Genomic DNA, 25,533 nt, shown 5'->3' on the forward strand with positions numbered 1-25,533 from the left:
CATAACAGTACCAACTTACAAAAATATTGCTAATGTATTTTGTTCAACATGCAACATTTGGACGTGAAAGTTTGCTCGAATTAATTGGCTTCATAAAAATGAGTAAATATTAAAATAAAAATTAAGATTTCTCCCTCTTTAAGTACTAATAGAAGTAAAAAAATTCCTTTTTGACTGTTTGCAGTGTTATAGGAATCTTACACGAGTAATACTAATCATGACAATAACCTTTTCTGGATCGTTATAGAAGCAAAATTGTTTTTTAGATTAGGTACATACAAATTGCTTAGAAATGGTTTGGCCACACAGAATCAGAAAGATAAACAAAATTGCGGGCTCCGCTTTTTGTGCTCTCAAGTTCGTTTTTTTACAAATCTTAAACTTTGCTATCTATCTCAAGTAAAAAGTTTTATCTTTTGATGAAAAAAAGTTAAACAAACAAGCCCATTTTTTTAATTAAAAAAGTGTTTATAAAATCGTTTCTGTTTGGAAAGTAAAATTTGTGCTCAAAATGTCTAAAAACTTTGTAAATAATGTAGGAAAGCAAATTATTTTGTTTGTTAAGCTACGTACTGTTAAAGATTTTCTTGTGTTATTTCTGTTTAATAATTTTCGATTCGCTTTTTTATTTTTTTACACAAAAAGTCCTAGTTACTACTCACCCTTAAGTTTAATTTTCCAAACGCACCCCATTCATTTCGTTCAATTTCAACCGCATCCAACTTAACACCAAAAAATCAATGCTACCAACCTTTCCTTCTTTTCTTTTTGACTTCATCGTCGATTGTCACTGGATTTTTAATTTCCAATAAAAAAGTAAGAAACTAATATAAAAATAATTAAAAAAGCGCATAAAAACTAACTTAAATCTATTCCCATTAATCTCACAGATCAATTAAAATGGAAAACGACGCCGGAGAATCTGTTGATTTGTACTGCCCACGAAAATGGTAAGTTCCACGTGTTTTTTTTTTTTTTTGGTTCTGTGGAATATTTAATTTATTCGACTTAAATTTTTGCAAATCGATAAAAATATCCATATTTCTTGTAGTTCTGCCAGTAACAGAATCATCCACGCTAAGGATCATGCTTCCGTACAATTGAACATCGTCGATGTTGACCCAGAAACCGGCAGGATGGGTGTCGGATCCAAAGTGTACGCCATTTGCGGCGACATCAGACGCATGGGAGAATCTGACGATTGCATCTACCGTCTGGCCAAGAAGGATGGTCTTATTACTAAGTGAGTTCTGATGGAGGAAGCCAATTTGCAAGGAACTAATTTTGTTTTACTTTTCTATTACAGGAGCTATTAAGGCGGGAATTTACATTAACTGTGTAATCCTAAATTAATTTAGAAATAAAAAAACCTGAATTCTTTTATTTTTTAAAATATTTTGTTTTGCATTTTTATTGTTTGTTCGTGGATTTTTGGGAAGATATTTTGATTTAATTTACGAGAGGATGAAATGTCGCAAAATGGAGATGGTTTTAAGTTGGGATTTGCGAATTTTTCATGCAAATAAGAAAAATAGACCCATTCACAATGGGAAAAAAATTATTTGAAAAATATTTTTAAAACTTTTTTTAACGTTTAGAAATTTTCATTAAAATTTAAGCTAAATGGAATTGTTTTTTGTATGAATAATTGTACATTAGTACGGAAAATTCTAATTTTATAAAAGCTACGCAAAGTTTGTGTTTATTTGTATTTTTGAAGAATTAACGGTCATTTCAATTTTTCAGTTCAGACAAAAAAAAATCATACTTTTGAAATGTGATTATAAAACGTTAAAAACTGATGAGCCCTATTATGACTTGCGAATCGATAGAAAAAATTGGCAAATCAGAGTTATGCCAACTTTTCACGAGTCGATCGAATATGATCGCCTTAACTATATTGGCTCAAAAAGTGAAAATTTTCAAACGCTTTTTCGTATAGATTTTCCGGCTGGAAAATTAATACAGAAACCTTATTAATACAGAAACCTTATTTTTTGGTCTAAAAAACAATTTTTATAATCTTTTTCACAAAACAATTGCGCTAGCCAGAAAAAAAATATTTTCACTTTTGTACTTTTTCAAAAAGTTGTGTATGTAGTTAATCCTTTAAAGTCGACTAGGATGACAATGGGGATTGTTACTTTAGTCATCTAAGACTAACGTTCACAGGAGTCGACTTACGCCAAAAAGCTTTGTCAGACGGCGAAAATCGACTCGTGAAAAGTTGGCAATTTTGAGCCCATAATATGCGATTCAGAGCGGTTTAAAAACGATATTGACACGTCATTTTCATTATTTCGGCTGTATTACGGGTTAGATGCAGTTTTCTAATAAGAAAATACCATAACATTAGGGGTATTCACGATCCGGTGCAACAAAAAGATGTGAAATTGCTAAATTTTGTTTTTCGACTAAAAAAAAAAAACAGACAAATTTTGCACCATTGTATTTTATTTCTGCAATAGGGTTAGGGTACCTATAGCAAAAGTGTATATAAAGTACCTATAGCAAATTGTAGTCTGTATATTTAGTTGTTTTATTTTAAGAAAATGTTACACTTTTGCACTTTTACAACGATACAAGACCAATTACATCGAATCGTGAATACCCCTATTATTCGGCCTTATCACGAATTAAATTCGTATCGGTATTTTTCAATGATTCGCGATCGATTTGTATGAAATTTTCCATTACGAACGAATTCGGTGATTGTTTTTTGAAGAATCGTAGCAAATTTCCGATACGAATGGAATTTGTGATAAGGCCAATTACTATTTGACTCGCAAGTCATAATAAAGACATTATAATGACTTTTATGAAATAACAGCCAAGTACGCAGATTGAGCTAAATTCAAAATTCTCTAAAAAATTTAGCATAGCTCAAATTTATTTAAGAAATTTCATTTCATTTTATTTTATTTTATTTTATTTTATTTTATTTTATTTTATTTTATTTTGTTTTGTTGTGTTTTATTTCGTTTTATTTTATTTTATTTTATTTGATTTTATTTGATTTTATTTGATTTTATTTTATTTTATTTTATTTTATTTTACTTTATTTTATTTTATATTAATTTAACCCCAAATAAAAAAAATTAACCCAATATAAATTTTTTATTCAGTCTTTAATAAAAAAAAATCTAAAATACAAATATTTATAATTGTGATCTCATATCATTTTTGTCAGTACTAGAATAAATAAATTTCACTTCATTGTGAATTACCAAAATCGTCATTTCATTTTTACATACCTACAACAACAAAACAAAAGAAAGAAAAAAAACTACTCCATTTATAACCCTTTTTCGCTGAATTTTGACATTTTACCTTTCAAAAGAAAAACCAAAACAGCGAAAACCTTGTAACAGAGAAAATATGGCCGAATGTAGTCGTCTGTAAAAAAAACGTCGTCGTCGGTGTGTGTGTCTAGTTTTTCCCAACAAGAAGAAGTGTTTAACAAAATAACAATTTTACACAATAAAATATGATCCATCCTCCACGAAAATACCAAATATACTTCCAATAAATTATAAATTTTTGAAATAAATTGTGTCAAAATCCCATTCTGACTGAGAAAGTGCGATGCGAGCAAAAGAAGAATGATTGTGAGTGTGTCGTCTGTCGTGTCTGTACCTTAAATTCTAAAGTATAAAAAAAAATAAGTAGAAGAAAATATAAAAAATTGTAATAGAAAAGATAAAAAGTTGTACAAAATATTATAAAGTAATATTTTAAACAATTTAAAAAAAAAACACAAAAAAAAAAAACTAAAATTGTGCAACAAATCTATTTTACAAATTATTCACAATCGACGCAGGTAAGAATGAATACAAACACACAAAAATCCCGTTACAATTTCTATAAATATACATTTTCTTTCATTTGTTTGTTTCAATTTTTATTATAAACAAAATAAAATAAACGAAATAAAAACAATCGTAGTTTGTAAATTGTTTATTTTTTACTTTTTTTTCTTTTCTAGCTCATTTTTGTTGTTGTTGCAAAAAAGTAGTTCATTCGTCATGAATGAAATAACGAGCAAATAATCACCTTGCTGTAGAGTACAATTCTCGGTGCAAGTGCACTTAGAATGTACTAAAGTTGAGAAAGCATGTTTTTGGTGTTGCTCTTTTTCGCTCTGCAGCTGTTGCCATTGTGAGCTGTTCCTGGGATATGCCCTTGGTGGTGCGGGGATAACATCTTTATATGCAAGTTTTTCGCAACATAAAAAAAACCCCTCTGTCAGGCCCTAAACAAAAACAACAAAAAAAAAAAAACCTTGAAACTGAAGGCCTAATCGAATGAATTTCAATTCGTGTTTCTAAAAATGGGTTTTTTGTTGTGTTGCATGCACTTACAAAGAGGTAATTCCTCGGTGCAACTATATCACTTGCACTCGGCTGTGCTGGGGGGTTCTCCTCATTCTCCTTCCCCTCCTTCTCTTGGTTGTAAAAATATTTCTCTTTGTTGTTTAGTTTTGCTTGCTCTCTCCCCCTTTTTTCTGGTCGATTGTATCTTTTTTTTTTATTTTTAAGTTCATCGTTCTCTGTACACGAGAGAATATGATTATTGTGTAACAATTTTGTGTAGTTTGATTTGCAAATTACAACTTGTAAATTGAAGAACAACACAAGCCTCTGAGTATGATAATTTATTTTGTTGTTCTGCGAGAGATCTTTTGAATTATTTACTGGACAATAATTGTTATCCTCAGGGGGGATTTGAAATGAGTCACTATTCTTAAAGGTGACACACGTTTGGACATCATGCATGTTCCTTCCTCTACAACAACTGTTTTCAGATGAACACTTTTGGGACCTAGGTCATGTGTTCTTGATTGCGTCAATCTCATACTCAATTTATTTGCAAAAAAAAAAAATGTATTTTGACAAAAATACATTTCAAGACCGTTTGTCGCGACAACATACAGCTAATGACAAATAAATAGCACACTTTTGATTTTTCTTACAAAAATTGGATTTGTTTGGGACCTTTTACTTATATATTATAATTTTTACACCAGGGCAAGCACTAGCTTATGGGGATTCATAAAATTAGTAATTATAGATTATTTCATTTCAATTCAATTTTTTAAAATTATAATTTGTAGAGAACACCCTTTTTTCTTGTGGACAAAGAAATAGCACACATTCCGAAAGTCATATAAAAATAATCATTTCTAAGCAAAACTTCTTACAATTTCCAATTAATTCAAAACTACTAAGTTAGTAACTTGTTAGTAGACCACAGTTTTTCAAAGTTCTTTCGCACCTCTTTGGTAAACTTTCAACTAACGTCTGGTATCCACTTTGTGGAGTACGGCACCACGCTTCTTTGATTCTTGCCCAAAGATCGTTTGAATTTTCGAATTTTCTTTCCCCAAGCTTAACCTTGACATCAATTTATAAATTTTGTATGGGGTTAAGATCGTGAATTTGAGATGGCTAGGTGCAAACATCGATTTTTTCGTCGGAAAACCTATCTTGTACTATTTTTGATGCATGTTTGGGCCATTGTCATGTATGAATATCTAATTAACTGGCGAGAAATATGTTTTTTTGGTATTCTAATGTAATATCAAGACAAAAGAATTTATCAATTCTGCCATCCACCTAACCAATGGGTCCTTACCATGCCAGGAAAATGCGCCCCAGACCATCAAATCCTATCCTCCTAGTTTCATCGTCTTGAGATAATACTTTGGCCTGTCCTTTTAACATTAAGGGCGATGGACAAATGTTTTGTCATCGGTTCCAATGCGGTTAACCTTTATTTCATCACTCCAAAAGGCTCTCATTCAAAACTGCATGTTTTTATTCAGATGTTTTTTAGCTTATGTTAGGTGATCTTTCATTTGTCTTTTTAAATCATTGAATTTTTCTTGCTTACCTGTCTATACAACTCAGCATCATTAAGTATCCTTCTTAAAAGTCTGCTTGACACTTTTTTCGCCGAATTCTATATTTACTTCGGGCAAAATCGTGCGAGATGACTTAAAAGGCCCACATTTGCGTTTCTTTGTGATCGCTCTATCCACTCGTATGGAAGTTTTGCGATGAAGAAGTTAAAACAATTTAATTTCAGAGATTAAATTTCTATTTGCTCTTTCTAAATAAATGGCTTTATCCATCATTTATTCGAAATATTTAGAGTTTAAGCTAATTGAGAAGGGTTTTTCCCTTGACTATGAAGATCGAAAGTAATTCTCCCTTTTTTCGCAGTTTAATAATTTTTTTTGCCTATTTTTTTCAAAAATACATGTTAATTAAATAGTAGCATCAAAATAAATTAATTTTCGTCTACAACTTTTGAATGCGGAATAAGTATTTTACGGTTAAACAAATGTGTGCTATTTCTATGTCCACTAGCGAAAGAGACAGAAAAATCATTATATTGCTAGTGCAAATAAATATAGAAAATAACGGTACTTTTAAGATATTTTTGTCTCCATCACTTTATTTCGACAATATACCAAAAGAAAAAAAATTATAAAAAGCATTCCTAATATCTAAAATGCGATTCGCATGATTTTTCTCAATAGTGTGCTATTTCTCTTTCCATGGCTGTAAATATCTGAATGATATTTGGGGGTATAGATTTCGGTGACCATATTTCTGGAAGCGAAACCCGGGACAGATAAAAAATTCGTTGGATCGTTTTGAAAATATTGATTTTTGAACAAAAAATTAAATTTTTTTTAAATGAGTTCTCATAATTTTTCCTCATTTTGATATCAAGATTTCCTTAACGATTTTATGGGAGCATTTTTGTTGAAATCATTTAAGTCGTTTACGATATCAGAAATCAAGAAAATGGTTTTAGAATAATAATGTCTGTTAATAATGTCTTCTAAAAAAATATTTTTTTAATCAAAATAGGGGGAGAACTGTTTTTTAACATTTTAATTTCATTTTAAATGATTTTGAAATTGTATGATCTTTAACACAACTTTTAACATGTCCTTAAAAGTTTTGAAACTTATCTGGGTTCTTTACTCTTCCATAGCTATGTTGTTCTTTATTCGAAAACATTTTACCTGGTGTAGCAACCTGACAAATAGAAGCTGGAACTAAATAATTGACGAACATTTAAACTAAAGCTTAGTCTAGGGACGAAACGAAAATTTTCATACAAAACTAGCACAAAATTTTGCTTTTCGTTGCAGAATACGCAGCTTAGGTAACGAAATTCTTACCTGTGCTAGAATATAAATGAAGATTTTTTAATCGTTTCTCACTCCCATTTATTTGTCCCGGCAGTTTTTCTTGCAGCAAAAGTTTTTGACTGGTGTTTGGAGACTTAGAAAAATTTTCGCTTTGCTTCAGCAGCGTACTAGGCTTAATGCTTATCCGAAAAATTAGAAAAATTTTAATTTCCAGCCAGTTTTCTTGTTTTCCGTACAAAGTATTTAAAATATTGAAAAAAAAAAATCAGAGATGTCCAAATAAGGGACAATCACGGGACAAATTACAAAATACGGGACACTTATACGTCCCGGGTTTCTTAAATAAAAACCCGGGACAAGCTGTAGAAATACGGGACAGTCCCGGGTAAACCGGGACGTATGGTCACCATAGGTATGGTAGTAAATTAGTGACGAAATTGCATGCATTCATCTATGTTGTTGTATCTCTTAAGGTAGTGTGAGATTGATGATGATTTTCTTTGCGTCAGTATTTAAATTAATTTGCCTACTTTCTCTTGGGGAGTGATTTGTACTGAAATTAAGTACAACTTTTCTAGAAATTTCTGAATTTATCATTCAGAGACATGTCGAAAGTAATTAGTATTGGAGAAAAGCTAATTTTCCAATTGTAGATACTAGATACCTTATATCTTTTTATATCTTTATTGGTTTATTTATTTCCGGGGGTTTTTGTTTTATAAAGTAATTAGGTACTCATGAATACATATGGGTTATAGATAGGCATTACTGTTTTTCGTTGATTAGTTAAATTTTTGTTTTCTGTTTTGATTTGGTATATTTCATTTTCCGCAGTTCCCTTTAGAATAAAACGTCACTCGTTCATTTATCAACTTTAATTGATGTTTTGTTGACAATCGTGTATGAGTACATATTAACGTCATGCTTGACAAGCAAACATCGAACTACGAGTATGTACCTATATCCTACATATTTTTACAATTACTTAAAGCAAATGCAATTTATCATTATGTATTTGATTTTTAGTACTCCTTCTCGAGTGCTTAGTTTTGTATTTAAAACAATTTAATCAGTTAAATGCAAGACAAAGTTACACGAATAACAATAAGGTCTCTAAGTTTTAATAGTTGAAGTTGCAAATTTCTTTTAGAATAGGTAAATATATTGCATCCCATTCAGTGGCGTGATGGCGTTGTTTTTTTCAACCCGCGGCAGAACCAATTTTTGGCTCCTCTAATTATATTTCTTTTCTGGTGCATTTAGATTTTTCACCAGAGCTAAACAAATTCATATGAACAGCAGCCGCAAAATGAACCTAATTATAACTCATAGATTAAAAATGCTCTATTCATACATTTATTGACTAATCTTAAGCTGATTGATATACATAAAAATACACCAATATTATCGATCATTTCCAGGGAAATCAAAGACTCAACGCTATTTCATATTCATTTTTAACGATTTATTTATTAAGATTCTTTAAAAACAGGATTAAATTTCATTTCGTAATTCAGAAATTTTTTTGGGACGTATGATTTTTTTAATTCATTTGTGATGTTCCTATTTCGAATTTTGCCACTCCTTAACAAATTACCGCCCGGGGCCTATGCCCCCCCCCCACGCAACGCCACTGATCCCATTTTCAAAATACTTATAGGATTTGCTGACCCCAAATTAAAGAAAATTATTTCCCTTGTCGAAGTAGAAGTAGATATTGAACATGTCCAAAGTTTTGATTAGAGTGCATTATAACTTCATCTAACCATGTAGATATAGTACACTTTTTAAGCAATTTTTGTCTTTTGACATAATGATGTGGTGAGCACTTTTTGAAATTCTGGAATAGATAGGTTCTCAAAACCGCGGTAATGTCGTTACGGTAACGTGTTTCAATTATGTACATTAGAATTAGAAAGCTCCGTGGAGCCAGAATTGCATTCCATTTTGCCAGAATTGCATTTGTACCTAACTACATCTTTTGTCAAGTTTAAACTCCTTTATTTTAATTAAACTTTTTAAAGCAAATCAAACGGTTTTCAAAAGCTCTTAGTTATCACTAAAATTCCTCTACTAATCAAATAAACCTTCATAAATTTTTGAATTTTTTTTTTCTTAATATGTATGCCAGATTATACAAAAAAAAAATCGAATGAAAATATGCGACAAATTCAGAATAAATTCTTTCGTTTCGAATTTCATCCTAGTATTTGTTTTGGTCCCGTAAAAAAACACCATGTAAAATACTATCGAATTCCAAAATTCGAATACATACATACAATAGGTCCAGTCATAGGGCCATATCATTCAGTAGTTTAAAAAATACATCTGGATGTAAAGAAATTGAAATGTCAAAAATAAATCCAAATCCATGATATTCACTATAACACAGAGAAAAAAAATAGTCATTTTTGACTATTTTTTAACTATTTTCATAGTTAAAATCGAGAAAAATGTTTTGGATTTGGATTTATTTTTGACATTTGACAATTTTACATCCAAAAGTATTTTTTAAACTAGGGAATAATATGGCTGATAGTGATGAAAAATACCTTTATCTAACTGCTTGCAATGTCACCGTTCGTTTAAGAGACAAAGTACAAAAACAATGCAGTTTTATTTTTTTTTTTTTAATTATTACATATTACTATGAACAAGAACATGGTGACAACACACACAAAGTTGTTATTGTTTATTCAAAACCATCAATATAAATTGATTACACGTGCAGCATCACTGCAAGTAAGAAAAGTAAAAAGACTTCAAAAATTCCCTTTCAAAATATTTTGTTAAGATGTCAATATCCGCTCAAGACCGGACCACTTTTAATATTTGTATGAATTATTTACCTGTCACGCAAGAAATCTGTTGCCAGCTCTTAGAATACTAGAACCACAAAAAGTCAGAATGCAGAAAATAGTGGAGATGATAGGTGGAAGTTATTTCCGAACCAGGTCCCTAGGCCAAGAACTAAACGTTCGCTAAGAGAGATGACAGATTCGTTGTAATGATTCTTCGAAAAGGTCCATAAAATGGTATTAGACTATATTTGTGCATAGCTTATTGAATTAAATGAAGCTGTGAGGGTATCCGAATAAGCCATGAAAATATTCTGCGCAAAGTGGGTGCAACATTTGCTTAATGCTGATCAAAAACAAAATCGCTAAAAATTTTAAAAAGGAATTCCATTGATTTTGTGCAGCGAATTGTAAATAAAGTAACTTGGGTCCACCACTTTACGACAAAACAAAACAACATCCGAAATAAACACTGAACTATAATAAGTGTGTCTAGGTCCAAGAAGAAAAATAAATTTGTACTGTATATCATTGTCAGTGGATATGAAATCGATATTTTCTTCTGATTTCTCAAAAAAAAAAAAAAAAAAAATGTAAAGTTAATTTGACTGCAAAACTGAGACTTTTTATTTATAAAATTTGTTAGGTTTAATAAAATAGTAGCTCTGTTTTACATTTGTTTGTATAGAAAATAGAAGTACTTGAACAAAAAAAAAAAAAAAAAAAAAACAATGAATCTTTTTAAGAATTTAGAAAAATGACTATGCTAAATATTTCCTCAAGCATTTTTCATTTTCATTGCAAGCAATATAAATCACCAGAGAGCGATAAGCTAGAAATCTATAAAAATGAAAGCGTGTCTAAAATACTTAATGATAATGATTGATGATTAGTCAGTACTGACAAATAAAAATTATTATTGATTATTATTATAATCTTATAACTTTAAACGAGCTAAAATTGTTTATATATATATATATATATATATAAATATATATAAAATTGGGATCTCGGAAACGGCTCTAACGATTTCGATGAAATTTTCAGGGTTTGTTCATCTAAGCGAGTAAAAAGTTTTGGAAGTATTTTTGGAAAAATCCGCCCACTGCCACGCCCACTTTTTGAACATATAAGTTTTTTCGGGAACGGCTCTAACGATTTCCATGAAATTTTCAGAGTTTGTTTATCTAAGTGAGTAAAAAGTTTTGGAAGTTTTTTTTGAAAAATCCGCCCACTGACACGCCCACTTTTTTTAAAATATATGTTTTTTCGGAAACGGCTATAACGATTTCGATGAAATTTTCAGGGTTTGATCGTCTAAGAAAGTAAAAAGTTTTGGAAATTTTTTGTTGGAAAAATCCACCCACTGCCACGCCCACTTTTTTAACATATAAGTTTCTTTCGGAAACGGCTCTCACGATTTCGATGACATTTTCAGGGTTTGTTTATCTAAGCGAGTAAAAAGTTTTGGAAGTATTTTTGGAAAAATCCGCCCACTGCCACGCCCACTTTTTTAACATAGAATTTTTTTTTTGGTAACAACTTTAAAGATTTTGATGAAATTTTGAGGGTTTGGTCCTCTCTTATATTAGTTTTTTTCAGTTGCTTGTTTTTTGTTCTGAAAAACCCTGTTTTGTTGAATTCAAATTGTAATATTTTGCGATATCTAACTGCAACTTAGAAAACTTTTATACTTTTTTGAAAACTACAATAACTGGGCAACTTTTTAAAATAATAAACCATTCTCACATTTTTTATAAAACTTGAAACTGTTAGTTAATTTGCACCGAAATGGCATATCGAATAAAAAATATTTTGATTAATTAATTGTTCCTAATTACTTGGCAAATGTTTTCGTAAAAGAATTAAAAAAAAAAAAATATATCAATAATGGGCGCAGGAAGCAAAATACTGTTGCAAAGTAGGGATTTTTCGAAATTTCACAAGAATTGCCTTAAATCGAAAACCGTAAGGATTTGGGATGAACAAGGTTCCAAATTCTGAGAGCCCTTAAGTTCCCCAATCAGCATATTTCGTTTGATCCATTACTTTTGGGACACCCTGTATAAGTAAATATAGAAAGCAGTAAAGCATCCACTGATACAGAATAAAACAGAGACAGGGATAAAAATAGTATTTCTTCATACTAAGCTTTGCCGACAAGGCTAAACTTGATAAAAAGATTAACTTTATATTCACCATCCCAAACTTTCTGACACGTAAATTAAAATTTGAACAAAAAAGGATCTCATTGCTATAAGCATTTTCGATAATGCAGATTCCTGTAACCCTTCTATTCATTGCTGATCGTATATTCAAACTTAAATAAACTGGATTATAAAGTGGGAATGTGATGTTTTGTAACCCGTGAAAAAACTGGTCATTGCAAACTTAACTGGTAGAACAGAATGATGTAGCTGTGGCTGTGTCTTGGTGCCAGAATACGTAGCTGTGGATGTGGCAAGGAAATTCGCTGTGGTACAAGTCGAGTCGACTTTTACTTCAAGCTACAAGCGCAATGACTTTTGACTTTTCTAATGTGGTTGCTCAGTTCAAATAATTTTTTTTTGTCAACGGGTTTGACATTTTAGTGCGCCACATATTCTGTTCATATTTTCTAGATTTTGAGCGATTTTATTTTTCATCTTGTACAACGGCGTTTTTCTTTGCCACAAGCGAATTTTCATTCTGTTCAACCAGTAAACCCACTCCAAAAAATTGCTGTTTACATTTCACTGAATGTTATAACAATTTAGGATACCGAGCAAAGCTCGGTCACCCAGGTACTAATAATTATCTTTTACAATAATTAAGTCAATGAGTTTGTTTACGTTTGACGTGAACATGTGTTGTAAGCTTTCTCTAGTTGACTCTAGTATCTTTAAACTTCCCTATTGTGATGACACTTAGTAACAAATAAAATCTCAAAACAGTTTTATCAAATTAAAAAGTTCTTTTAATTCAAGTGCTTATAAAGTATTTTACAATTTGAACTCTTGAAGATATGAAACGGTTAGAAATATTTATTTTAATTACCATATACCCTTTATGAGTCATTTTGTTCATTTTAAGAATTTAATAAAAAACAAGTCAAAAAAATTAAAAAAGTGACTAATCCATCTAAAAAAAATTGCAATTTCCATAAATTGCACAATTTCCTATGAAAAATGTACAAACATTTGAAACAATTTATCTGTCAATTTATCTCATATTTCATTCTTAATTTGAAAGAATTTACATTACAAGATTAAATGAACAAAATCAACATGTGAACAAAAAAAAAATAACTGCATTGTTTGTCAACAACTCAACAATCGTCATTGTAGCAGTGCCTATTTAACAAAACACTGTTCATTTTAATGCCTGCTCACACAACCGCAATAAACTATAACTAGTTTATGCTATATATCTAACTATCACCCGTTGATATGGATTCAAATTAACCCATTGACATTCAACTGCATGGTGTGGAGCCTAGATAAATGTTTAATTCATTAAAAAATAAATTAAATAAGAAGTAGGTACCTATTCTCGTTATGCAGATTAATTTGTTTTATTTGTATGTATATATATTTTTTTAATGCATGTCGAAAGTTCACTTTCACAGTCTCGCTCTCGGTTGAATGGGGTTGAATAACAAGTCAAGTAGGGTTATTAAATTTGCCATATAAATTTTTGCGCTTTTAATGTCCAATGAAATAAAAAAAAGCAGCTTTAAAGAACTTTTTTAAGTTTAAGGACATATGCACTCAAAATAACTTGAGACAGAAAGAATTGCAAATCAAATGAAAGTGCAAGTTCAATTTTTGCTATTATGACTTTTTCCGAAACCGTACAAAAAAAAAAAAAAAACGTCAACGTTACAACCAAGAGAATTTAATGAACTTGATTACCTATAATTTCCAAACCAAATGAGTAAACGTAAAAATAATATATAGTAGAGAAATTCATTCATTCATTTGAGTATTGTGATCAATTTGATTTTCAGAGTCGTACTTAAGGGCCTTAGGGTACCTAATTTGGGTACTTGTCAGAAAAATCAATAAATCATTTAGTTTCGTTTGTAACTTTTCACAGGAATACGTTTAATAGGATTAATAGCCCTGTTCCATTGGAGGTGATAGTCTACTAATAGTAGATGTTTTGGTTAATCTAGTACTATCATCTACTCATGGTCTTCTTCCCGAGTAGATACGATTTGTATTGAATTCGTTGAAAGTGCGTTCCATTGAAAATCGCTAGTAAACTACTAGTAGTACTTTGCCACCTCCCAAAGGAACAGGGCCAATATATAAGCTATTGGTCGGGTTCAACCCAGGTCACCTGAACTTATTTCTGAATTTGAAGAGGGTTCGACCTGTCAGATGTCATAAAAATTTTAAGTGACATTTAGTACAACTTAAGTTCTACCCAAAAATTTCGCAATATGTGAAAATTGTTTTCTCTCTCGCGACCATCTTTTTTGTGAAAAACAATACAATTTCAGAGTATCCAAAAAGGAATTGGGTTAAAAAAAGTGTTGAAAAAAGTAGAAGCTTGTGTCAAAAGTTAACGAACCTTTTCTTTCCGTTCTGTCAAATGGAGAGAGAATAGGAAAAATGCTAATAGTTTCCAAAAAAGAGCGCTTGCGAGAGAACAAAAAACTTTCCTAAGCTAATTTCAAAGTAATAAATTTGTTTGACCAAAAATAGGTCTGTTTAATGAATCTGATCCGCACAGAAAAGATTCGAAAAGTACAGGTTTGTGTGTTTCATGAAGAAAAACCTTGCCCTAAACTGTTCTACAAACTGTCATTTTGTGTTCCATGAAGTTTTCCAGAACAGATTAGTTCAAGTTTTTCTGCTCCTACTTTTGAGGTAGAGCAAACGAGTGAGAAGTGTCAAACAGCAACTGATTTGTTTTATTCTTACAAAAATATATTTAAATAAATTCAAAATAATGAAAATTTGTTAAGAATCTTCTTAATATGAAGAAAAATTCAAAATGTGAACAAATATTCTGATTAATTATAATTTATTTGAGTGAAAAGTCATAACAAAAAAAAATTTGTTTTAATTTTAAGTTTCAAAACTGATAGGCACAAGTCAACCCTATAAAATAGGAAGGTGTACTTTTCTAATCTTTTTTGTTCTGACAGTTTTCAAGAATTTGTGCTGTTCTGAGTTGAGTTCTGTCAAAAACTAAGTAACAACATGTTCTAATACAATTTTTCTACAAGCAGTTGTCAAAGTGTTACATCTTGGAAAATGTTATAAGATTTATTAAAATTGTATGTTTGACTATACTTTTCAAAACAATTTTTTCACTCAAAGAGGATTTCATCCTCACTCTTTAAAATTTTCCAGATTTTATATTTTTGTCCAAAATGACAATTCTGTTGGTGCCATCAAATTGGCGTGTTCATATTATTGATGTTTCAGATCAGACTAATTTGAGCCATATAAGGACCACCTTAATATACAGGCTTCATTTTCACAGTTTCAATCCAGCCCTGAGTTATTGTTGCAATATAAAATAGAAAAAAAAAACAACATCAATCGTAACAATTTCCATTTACTTTCATTTTTCTTTTTCATTATTTTGAATGGTTTGCATTTTGATTTATTTATTTATTTGTGCCTGATTTAATGCGCCACCTAAATGATAAAAAAATATTATACTTATCCAAAAAAGAAGCTTGTGTTCTTGTTCTTGTTCTTGGATCCTTATATATTCACGTCAATTTTAGGAAAAAAAAAAACAACAAATCACAAACAAAAAACAAATTCCCAAAAGAATAAAGAAACACGAAACACCATACCAAAAAAAGGATTCCAAGAAAACTGATGGTTTAGGAAATAACAAAAAAAAAAAACATCCTTCAAGCCCTTTTTTAGCTTCTTTCGCAATCGAATTTAGTTTCTTGGAACTTTGCCAATAAATGGTATATTGGTGTAGTATTAAATGTATTTAAGTTTACCCATCACATTTTGTCGTCAGTGCAGTAAATTTTCACGCCATTGTATAGGTAATTTTTATTCTATAATACATTGACATATATAGGTAAGTATAAGTACATAGTTTAAGTTAGGTATATGCAGTGAGTAGAGTATATAGTAGAGTACTATTGTACTTGAACAGGGATCCTTGGAAACCTTGGAATTTTTCACCATAGCATTATGTCAATTCTTGTTTTACTCTTATCCCGATTTCCTTTGAAGGTGGCAGATTTTTCATGAGTAGATGAAAACGATAATCTAGTACTATCAACTACACATTACTATCTACTTATGAGTAGTCTGCCATCTCTAAAGAACGCTTTCTTTTCTTTCTAATAATCAGTACAATAATCAGCTGTCAAATTTCATAACTGCCAACTGCTCGAAGAAATGACAAGTAATTTAAAAAGTGCACTCTTATTGGGACACTCCATCAAAAATAACCAAATACTAATAGATTCGAAATTTTAACAATGAAATTTGGAAAATGTTTATAATAACTTTTTCCATTTGAAAATTTTTCTTGTGGTCTGTGATTTAATAAAATGGATCCGTCCAGCAACAAACTCACAAATACTTAACAAGACTTATTTGAAAATAATTTTAGGTCTATATGATTTTGTACTAGATTTACGATATCAATTTGTGTGGTTCATGTGGTGTGGAAAAGATTAAGCGTAAATCTGGGAAGGTGTTAGACTACTCATGAGTAGATGATTAGTAGATCTAGTACAATTGACACATGACCGAGTAGATGTACATGTGCAGTTAGTTCTACCTACCTACTAGATTTCTACTTATTTGTAATCTACCACCTATGGAATGCATCTAATACAAATTAGCTTCCATTTAATTAACAAAATATTATCTGACATTTTAGAACCTGCCAAATGGGTTTTTTTTATTCACCTCACCCATTAATTACTAGACTATTTGACACAAGTGTAATAATTTTATAGAAATGTCACTTGTCAATGTTAAATAAGCAATATATTTAAAAATATGTTTATAATAAGTTTTCTTTGTTTTTTTTTTTTTTTTTTAGCTTTTACTTTCTAGATTCTTCGTATATTTCTTCACTTCTTTTCTGAATAATTTCAACATAAAAAAAAAGAAAAATAATACGAAACCATCCAGAAGAGATCATATTTCTGCCCAGCAAAGATAAACTATGAAATAAATTCAAAGTGTAATACGAATGAAAAAGATATACAATAATACATAAATCAACAACTTGCGTATATATGAACAATGAATTTCCATGTTGTCAACATTTTTTCGAGTGGAGCATTTTTTTTGTCATAGACAAAAAAAAAATAATATAGAGTGATTGCTCTCATATTCTTGTGAGTACATGCGAGTACCATCTACATATTTATAGTTCAGAAATTATTTTAAGATGATTTTTGTTGTTTTGTTTTCATGTGTTACTATTGTTTTGATTTATTACAACACCCAAATAGAATTTCTCCCCATATATCCAAATTAATTGTATGGTTATTTTGTTCTGTTCAATAAAAATGTTTTATGCTTTTCTACAAAAATGTTACATACAAAAAAATAAAACGAATGACATTTTTGGCCTGTTTAGATTTTTAATTAATCGTTAAATGCATGATGAGTTTTTTGCTTGTTGTTTTTATAGCAAGTTATTTTAGAGATTATATTTTGTTTATAAAGTTTTTAAATATTAATTGACCGTTAAAGATGAAAAAATAATCTTCATAACGTTCAGTAATAGCTTTTGTTTGGTGATATTTACTAATTGATTCATTATATTACTATAATTTGTTGCTATAATTCGCTCATTATTGCAGATCCTAACTTCATAAGTGTAATAAACGTGAAGTTTTGGGGAATTGAGGCTACACGTATAGAGTCCTTGTCAGCAACGCTTGATTAAAACGTCAAATTACCGACCTCAGCGCTGCCTAGTTCTCAGAAATGTAGTAGATTTATTTCAGTTTTCGTTTAAATTTTGTGTGTTCAAAAATGGCGGCCACACAAATGTAACAAAAACAAAAGTAAAATGGCGCATCGAAATGTCACCAGAGGCTTTTTGACTCTTAATTCAAATCTTGACCACCGGTAGCGCATTTCAACTGTACCCATGGCCAATAGCAGTGCAATAACTTAAAAATGAAACAAAAAACTGCCTATTTGCTTGGAATTTCAGTCTAAAAAATAGAATAAAAATCTGGTACTACCAACTACACGTTCTTATCTGCTCGACCAAAAGAACATGTATAGATTGTAGTAGATCTACTAATCACCTACTTATAAGTATTCTACCAGCTCCAAAGAAACGCAGCTATTGTGCTTAATCTTAAGTACTTCAAACTACATCATACATCAACCTTAGTATTAGAGTAGATAAAAGCAGTCAGCGGTATACTTAAAAATGGAGATTTAAAAAAAAAAAAACTCTTATCTTATAACGTCATTTTAACATCAAAGACTTAAAGAAGAAATTATTTCAAGTCGTAAATTAGATGAACAGTTTGTAGGCTTTAAAAAAAATCCAGGAAATGTCCTAAACATAAAAAGTCTTATTAATTTGGAATGCACCGTTTATATTATACTATCCGATCAGTCAACCAAAAAAAAAAACAAATGAATTCGGAAATATTTGCTTAAACTCTGAGCAGAATATGTTATTTAAGAATCAACTTTCTGTAGGTTAAACAAAAAATATATTTAACCTTCAAATCAAGTACACCTGCACCGAATTATATTGAAGAGTATTGTATACTTCTGTAGCTACCGGTACGGTCTTTAAGTAATAATAATAATTTGCATCACGGGTTGAATTTAAATGGCAAAAATTAACATATCTGTTTAAACATTTTAAACAAACAAACCAACCAAACAAAAAAAAAAAAAAAAACATCATTTCTCCTCTTTGCCAAATTAATTCAATTATTATTTCTTTCCATTAACAATGCGAAGACTTCAAACAGAAATAAAATAATTTAATTCATTTTGATTTTTTGATAGAACAAAGTATATGTTAATCAATCAAAGAAACACTAATATGACAACTACTCGTTAAGTAAGAAATAATTAGTTTTGTTCGTCAAAATAATTAAGAAAAGGATTCATGTCTGCGTGAATTTTTTAACTTCATTCAATTTTGGATAGTTTCTTTTTGTTTTATTTTTCTGGATTCATTAAATTTAATTTTTTATTACAAAGCCAAACTTTTTTCTTTAGCTTATATTTTTGAAAAAAATGTTAATGGCATTTTTATTCATCAAATCAAATAAATATTAAATTGAATGGACGGTTATGGAATTTTTAATTGAGAAGAAATAAATAGCACAGGGTTAAGGCTCTTTTATAAAAATGATTGACAGGTGGAAGTTTAAGACAAATTTTTGTCAAGTTTTGAGAAAAAATTAAAGTAGAAGAGAATGTGTGCAAAAACAAAAAGTTTATTTTTTAGATTTTTGGAACGCATCAAAAGTCATGTTTGCCCCCATCCAGCATTTCGTCAAACTTCAAACTATTAAGGCTTAAACACACTGAAAGGCATGCGGTAGCGGTAACGGTACTTGTATTAAAAAAAAATTCCACATCTGAACGTTGATGTGTCAGTTTGGATTTTATTTTCCCGTACCGTACCGCTACCGCACACCTTTCCGGTGTGGTCTTTCCTTAACGATGTTTAGATTGGAATCAGTGCTCCCAATATTTAAGAGGACATTTTACAAAACAAAAAAGAAATAATAGATAATGTAAGCGAAATTTTATTTAATTAAATTAATAAAATGGTAATTTTTCAAAAACACAAAGGGGAGCGTATCGGAACCCCGCTTTTTAAAATCCCGTTTTTCGAAAATCCCGAAAAAAAAGTTTCAAAATCCCGTCCGATTTTTTAATATAAAAAAACTAAGGTCCATTTTCTTCACTCGGAGTTGAACAAAACTTGAGAATTTTTATATTAAAAATTCCCAAGTTATGTTCAACTCCGAGTGAAGAAAATGGACCTAAATTTGCTTGCAAAATAGGTATAATAAAAAACGGGATTATAAAAATCGGGATTTTAACCCTAGATGGTATGCTTCGTCGAATCGACGAACACATTTTTCAAATTTTTAAATTTCCTTAAAAACATCCCAAAATAATTCTTACTTTTAGTGAATAAAACATTATGAGATCTGCACAAAATCTAATTTTTTGATTAGAAAATATGTTGAAAGGTTTTAATGCGAAATTTCAGAATCAAATTCACTATAGTTTGGGAAGAGCGTAGGTGTTAAGATGGGCTTCGTCGATTCGACGAAGGATAACTTTAGTGTGAGTTAAATATGCATAACCATCCAGGCTTAAAAAGCGGGATTATAAAAAGTGGGATAGTGAAAAACGGGATTTTAAAAGCGGGATTTTAAAAAACGGGAATATAAAAAACGGAATATCGAACCCAACCCAAACAAAGTAAGCTTATACAAGAACAAATTTTGATTTTCTTTAATTTGCGTTTCATTGAACATGCCTAATAAAAAGAACACGACTAATGTAATGAAATGAGTGAATTCAACCTGAAAACCATTAATTCTTTAAATGAATGTTTAAATGGTAATCTACTACATTATTATAAGATAACTTAATTTAAAATTTAAGTTCCAGAAATTTTTAAAGTCAAAGCAAAATCTATTAAATTAAATTTTTTTTTTTTTTCCATTTATCGATCTATTATATGTATAAATCTAGAAATATATTTGTTTTGGTATGAAGAGTTTTCATTTCTATTTAATTTCATCTGTAATACATACGAAAATAGGCGTTCCCAGAATATATCATAAATCAAAAATTCAAATTCAAATGCCTTAAAAACACATTCAAGTCAATTATTTTTAGGTGTGTACTTCTTTTTTAAACAACACTCATTTTTCATGCCTTAAAAAAAATTAAAGAATATTATTATGTATATAATTATATTTTAATAACATTTTTCAGAAAAAATATAACGCATTGTACCGAAGTGTCAAAGTCAAGGCACACTGCAAGTAGTTTTGTTAGTTGATGTTATAAAAAGATTGGATTTCTATTTTTATGAATAAATAAATTATGTTATCTTATAAATGCATTTTAGCTTCATTTATAAGTAGCGTACATCAATTAATCGTCATTTCGGGAACGCTTGTTTTTTTTTATAAATTTATATGAAATGATGAAACTAAGATAAAATGAAATTCTCCCAGGTGAAAAAAAGGTATGCCTAAAAAAATACAATTTGCACGATGAGGTTGACAGCTCACCAACTGTCAATTTAACTGGTTTAAGGATTTTTGCTTTAGTGATGCTATTACGTCAAAAAAAAAATGTTTGTCCATCATCAACTAAAGGAAACGAAATTTTGCTCCAAATTGTAAATACTCCTACTATTCTTCTATTACTTAAAATTAAAAATTTATTGAAATTAATAAACAATTTTGTCAATAAAAGTAAAATGTTTTAAACTCCTGTCAACTTGAGATAATGGCTTCATCTCTTTTTTTTTCATCCATAATCTTATGGCAAACATTTTTCCTTTAAATAACTTCAACCGATAGCTTTAAATTCACATCAACTCCAGCAGTTTTTGTTTATTTTTAGCTTAAAAGTCTGGTAGACCGGCTTCAAACAAGTTTTATTTTTTGTTTATTTAACTTGAGAGAATAAACTTCAGACTGAGTATTTTGCACAAAACATTTGGCTGTGTTGCGAATTATATTTTGTAAAGATTATTTATCAGCCGTCGCAAACCTTACCAAAGTAAGAAATTTATTGTATTTTTAACCCTCAAGTATAATTAAACGGCAAAGCAAAACAAAGCAGAGCTATAAATGATGGTTCACAAAATAATAATAAAATTACTGCGAAGTTTTTTTTGCTCATATAATAATGAAACAAGAAAAATTAAAAAAAAAAAACTAACTGCAATGAAATATAAAACCACCACAACTACTAATTTTTTTTTTTTTTTTTTTTTAAAAGACCATGATCGAGTTTGTTTGTCCTCACATAAAAATATTTTTTTTTTCTTTTTATGAAGTTTCTCATCAGTTTTAGCGATACACAAATCTACTACACAAGTATTGTATTTTGCTAATATACAAAAAAATATCCCAAAATGCCAAAAGATCTACAATTAAAACATTTCATTGGCCCCCTCGTTTTCGCATCATCATTAACTGCCATATCAATCCTATATAGTCTTAATAACGAATGAATATAAAATTTTGTATGTAGGTATATAAACTTTCTATCGCATTTCGCATATGTGCAAAATAAAACCTCCGTCTCTTAGACCCAACCAGACAATCCCCTTTCATTAGAACAACAACAATGAAGGTCTTATGAATATACATATTACATATACCAACTTTATTTTTTTAGAACCATATTTGCTTACTTCAATCGCTTTTGTCACTCAACAGTAAAACGGGGTTGGATTTGAATAAAATAAAGAAACATAACATAAAATAGGGCTAGTCCGACATCATCTAAACTAAAGCATAATTTCTTCTTAATTATTTCTCAAAAAAAAAAAGTTTATTGAAACAAAAATGGAATTTCTTTAAAGATGGCAAAAAATCCGATTGAAATCGGTATAAGTCAAAGATTAAGACGAGCAATCCTATTGGATTCAAAATTTGTTTGAATTTTTTTTTTTTTATTGATATATGACAAACATTTTCCGACTTAATTGCCATATGGATCAAATAACATACTTATTCAGGTCCAAATTTGAAGACATTGGTTTGACAACTTCTCGTTGAGAAATCGTTTTGTATCATCGATATCTCATTAACCAATAAGCGCTAAGAAAACTTGAATAAAAGCTCTATGAGGGTTGACTACTATTTTTTCTTTGATATTTCAATTTTTTGGAATTTGAATTTGGTTTGGTTTTTTTTTTATTTAACGCTTAGTAAGAATTATGTATCTTAGACTGATTCAAAAAAAAAAAAAAAAAACATGTGTGCAATTCACTCGTGTTAGAAGTGAAACCTTAAAAAATCATTTTTCTTCAAAAAATCTAACTTTTTTTTTATTCCATCACCTTTAAATCCATTTTTTTATATGACAACTTGTAATAAATTTTATACCATCTGATAGCTTATTGTTTCTTTTCAAAATATTTATATCGACCATGTCTATAGAACATCTGCAAAAAGAGCTAGATTTTTTGAACCCAATCAGTTTTCATAAAAAGAGCAAAAAAAAAATCAATCTTTTTTCTCTTCTTACACCATTAAAACCAGTTTCTTAAATGACAACCTATAATAAATTCTATATCATATTTCACCTTTTATATGTGAAATTTTAAACTGAGATTACGGTACTTCCTACACTGGTGTTTTGAGGTATTTTTCAAGTATTTCAATTTAAGATTGTGTAACTTAGAGAGCACGTACCGTTAGGTGTGATAAATCAAATGAAAGTTAATATTATCAGCATGCGTATTAAATTTAAATCAAATTTTTAAATGCTCTAGATCAGAAGATATAACGTGTTTAAAAAAAGAACATATTTTTACCGTTATTTTGAAAATGAAATTAATTGAAAGTTTGTACAATCATAGTTTATTCTATTACCTATCAACAGTATAAATTTCATTCATCTATTTATTAAAGAGGATGGTATTTAAAGTGGACATCATCTTATTTTAAGGTGCCTAATTTTTTTCCGTGTTGGTCTCACACTTCCTCTTATGGTAAAAATAGCTCTTGTGTTAAGCTTCTTATGAAATAAGAAATGGTTATATTATAAATAATTTTTGTTTATGATTTTTACTTGCGATATAGGTACAATATATCAAGTTATGCATTCGTAAAAAAAAAAAAAATTGAGATAACATTTTTCCATGACATTACGATGATAGAGAATGCCAAAAAAGTGGGTCCCGGAAGTCCGTATGTCTGTCTGTCTGTCTGTCAGTCTGTCTGTCTGTCAGTCTGTCTGTCTGTCTGTCTGTCAGCCTGTCTGTATAAGGAACTAGAGCCTAAACGGATGGACCGATTGACTCCAAACTTGCTATGTAGCAGTTTTTGGAGACTCTCCAGAGGGGTTTTTTGGAATAAATTTTTTTGGTCCAAAAATAACGCTACCTGTCATACAAAAATTTCGGAAAAGTTTAATTTCACGAAAACGGCTCCAACGATTTTGTTAAAAAAAATTCAAATGTTAGTTTTTAAACAAGGTCTAACTTTTGAAGAAGAAATTTTTTTTTGAAATTCATTATTAACGGTACCTGCCATAGGACCGCTTTTTTCAAATCGGATTTTCTGCAAAACTGCTTATTGTATTTCAACGAAATTTTTTATACAAAAGCATTTATATACTCTAAATATAAGCCAAAAATAAAATTTTGAAAAAATTTTCGAAAACGGGACATTGAATTTTTTGAAATTTTGTTTTTAGATGTTGATTAGTGATTTCTACAAAACAGTATACCAATTTTATTTTAAAACTTTTTTTTCAAAAAATTATTTATAAAAAATTAGTTTTTTAAAAAACGGCTCTAACGATTTTGAAAATTTTTTTTCTAAAAATGCTCCGCAAATAAAACCCACTTAATTGTTTTGTGGGGCAATTTGATTTCAGATATTGTTTTATTTTTTTGAAAAATTAATTTTATTTTTTGTTTTTGTTTTTATATACCTACATTTCCCAAGTTTCTATATAAAAAGTCTTAAAAACTTAAGCAACTTTAACTCTAAGAGCAAGTTCGTGCGACCCAGTCGTGCATTTTATTTTATAAGCAATGTAAAAAATATAAAGTTTGTTTTTATACGAGCAATTACTTAAACATCGTTTTAAAGCATTTTTACCACAAAACGATTTATTGGACTTCTTTCACTTTTTTTTCAGCCAGCTATCAGCCATTTTCAATCTTATCTATTCTTTAACGGACACCCTGTAAATTTCAGATAACTAAAAGATTTACAGCTGTTATTTGAATCATACTTGCATAGAACCTCAAAAATTAGTAAAATGTAAAAAAAAAATCAATTTTTTTTAACCAAAATATTTAGATTTTGATAAAATTTTGTTAGTTTTAAGCTTGAATTTTATTTAAAGAAAAGTTTTAATTTTTCTATTAAATTTTATTTTAATTACTTAATCTGCAATAAATAAAGTGGATAAATAATTTTTTGAGTTTTGAAAATGTTACTTTAAAATTGTTTATAAAAAAAAAGCTGCTTAACTAAATGGGGGAAAAAAAATAAAACGTATTTTTGGGTTTTCAGTAAATGCCAGTAGGTACTGAGGTGTTTTATAATATTTTAAATATTTTACTTTTATTGAAAAAAAATGAAAACTTCTTAATCACTTATGAAGATTTGCATTTTTTTGTACATCGATTTTCAAAATTTAATTTTAAACAGTCACTGTGGCGTATGCGCAACATTTTTTTTTTTTTTATAAAATTAGTTATTCCTTTCTTATATCATTTAACCGCTGTGAACAAATACAACATTAGGTAATACAAATTTTACATTTAAGTTGCAGGTATCCTTGTAAACTCAGGGTTATGGTCAAATTGATTTTTTTTTTTTCAAATTTATAGTTTAAAGTCAAGGTATACTTTCGACATGTA

At 29.4% G+C, this 25,533-nt stretch overlaps 3 protein-coding genes across 7 annotated transcripts in view; 2 read left to right on the forward strand and 1 right to left on the reverse strand.

Annotated features, from left to right (window-relative positions):
• Nucleotides 1-1,393, forward strand: part of LOC129916155 (40S ribosomal protein S21) — a 329,284-nt gene extending 327,891 nt beyond the window's left edge. For 3 of the 4 annotated variants that reach the window (XM_055995957.1, XM_055995959.1, XM_055995958.1), the window contains exons 2-4: nucleotides 891-950; nucleotides 1,052-1,243; nucleotides 1,307-1,393. In XM_055995957.1, coding sequence (XP_055851932.1) covers nucleotides 901-950; nucleotides 1,052-1,243; nucleotides 1,307-1,316 — 252 coding nt within the window. In that variant the 5' untranslated portion in view covers nucleotides 891-900 and the 3' untranslated portion in view covers nucleotides 1,317-1,393. Of the gene's footprint in view, nucleotides 1-775; nucleotides 817-890; nucleotides 951-1,051; nucleotides 1,244-1,306 lie in introns of those variants that run through there. The other variant, XM_055995956.1, reaches the window with a different exon arrangement.
• A 1,784-nt stretch (nucleotides 1,394-3,177) lies between these two features.
• Nucleotides 3,178-25,533, forward strand: part of LOC129916980 (uncharacterized) — a 44,393-nt gene continuing 22,037 nt past the window's right edge. The window contains exons 1-2 of one of the 2 annotated variants that reach the window (XM_055997277.1): nucleotides 3,178-3,820; nucleotides 16,990-17,290. The gene's annotated coding sequence lies outside the window, so the exon portion shown is untranslated. The remainder of the gene's footprint in view (nucleotides 3,821-16,989; nucleotides 17,291-25,533) is intronic. The other variant, XM_055997275.1, reaches the window with a different exon arrangement.
• On the reverse strand, nucleotides 3,848-4,830 carry LOC129916982 (uncharacterized). The gene is made up of 2 exons (XM_055997278.1): nucleotides 4,362-4,830; nucleotides 3,848-4,252 (listed from the first exon to the last, which is right to left on the reverse strand). Exons 1-2 carry the CDS (start codon nucleotides 4,773-4,775, stop codon nucleotides 3,965-3,967), a joined length of 702 nt encoding a protein of 233 aa, XP_055853253.1. The 5' UTR covers nucleotides 4,776-4,830; the 3' UTR covers nucleotides 3,848-3,964.

The sequence above is a fragment of the Episyrphus balteatus genome, chromosome 3 (assembly GCF_945859705.1).
Source record: "Episyrphus balteatus chromosome 3, idEpiBalt1.1, whole genome shotgun sequence".
Taxonomy (NCBI): Eukaryota; Metazoa; Arthropoda; class Insecta; order Diptera; family Syrphidae; genus Episyrphus; species Episyrphus balteatus.

Coding starts and splice junctions, on each gene's coding strand:
- LOC129916982 (XM_055997278.1), bottom strand. CDS start 4,775: ATGCATGATGTCCAAACGTGTGTCACCTTTAAGAATAGTGACTCATTT. Junction 4,253..4,361: donor CACCGAGGAATTACCTCTTT/GTAAGTGCATGC, acceptor GTTTTTGTTTAG/GGCCTGACAGAGGGGTTTTT.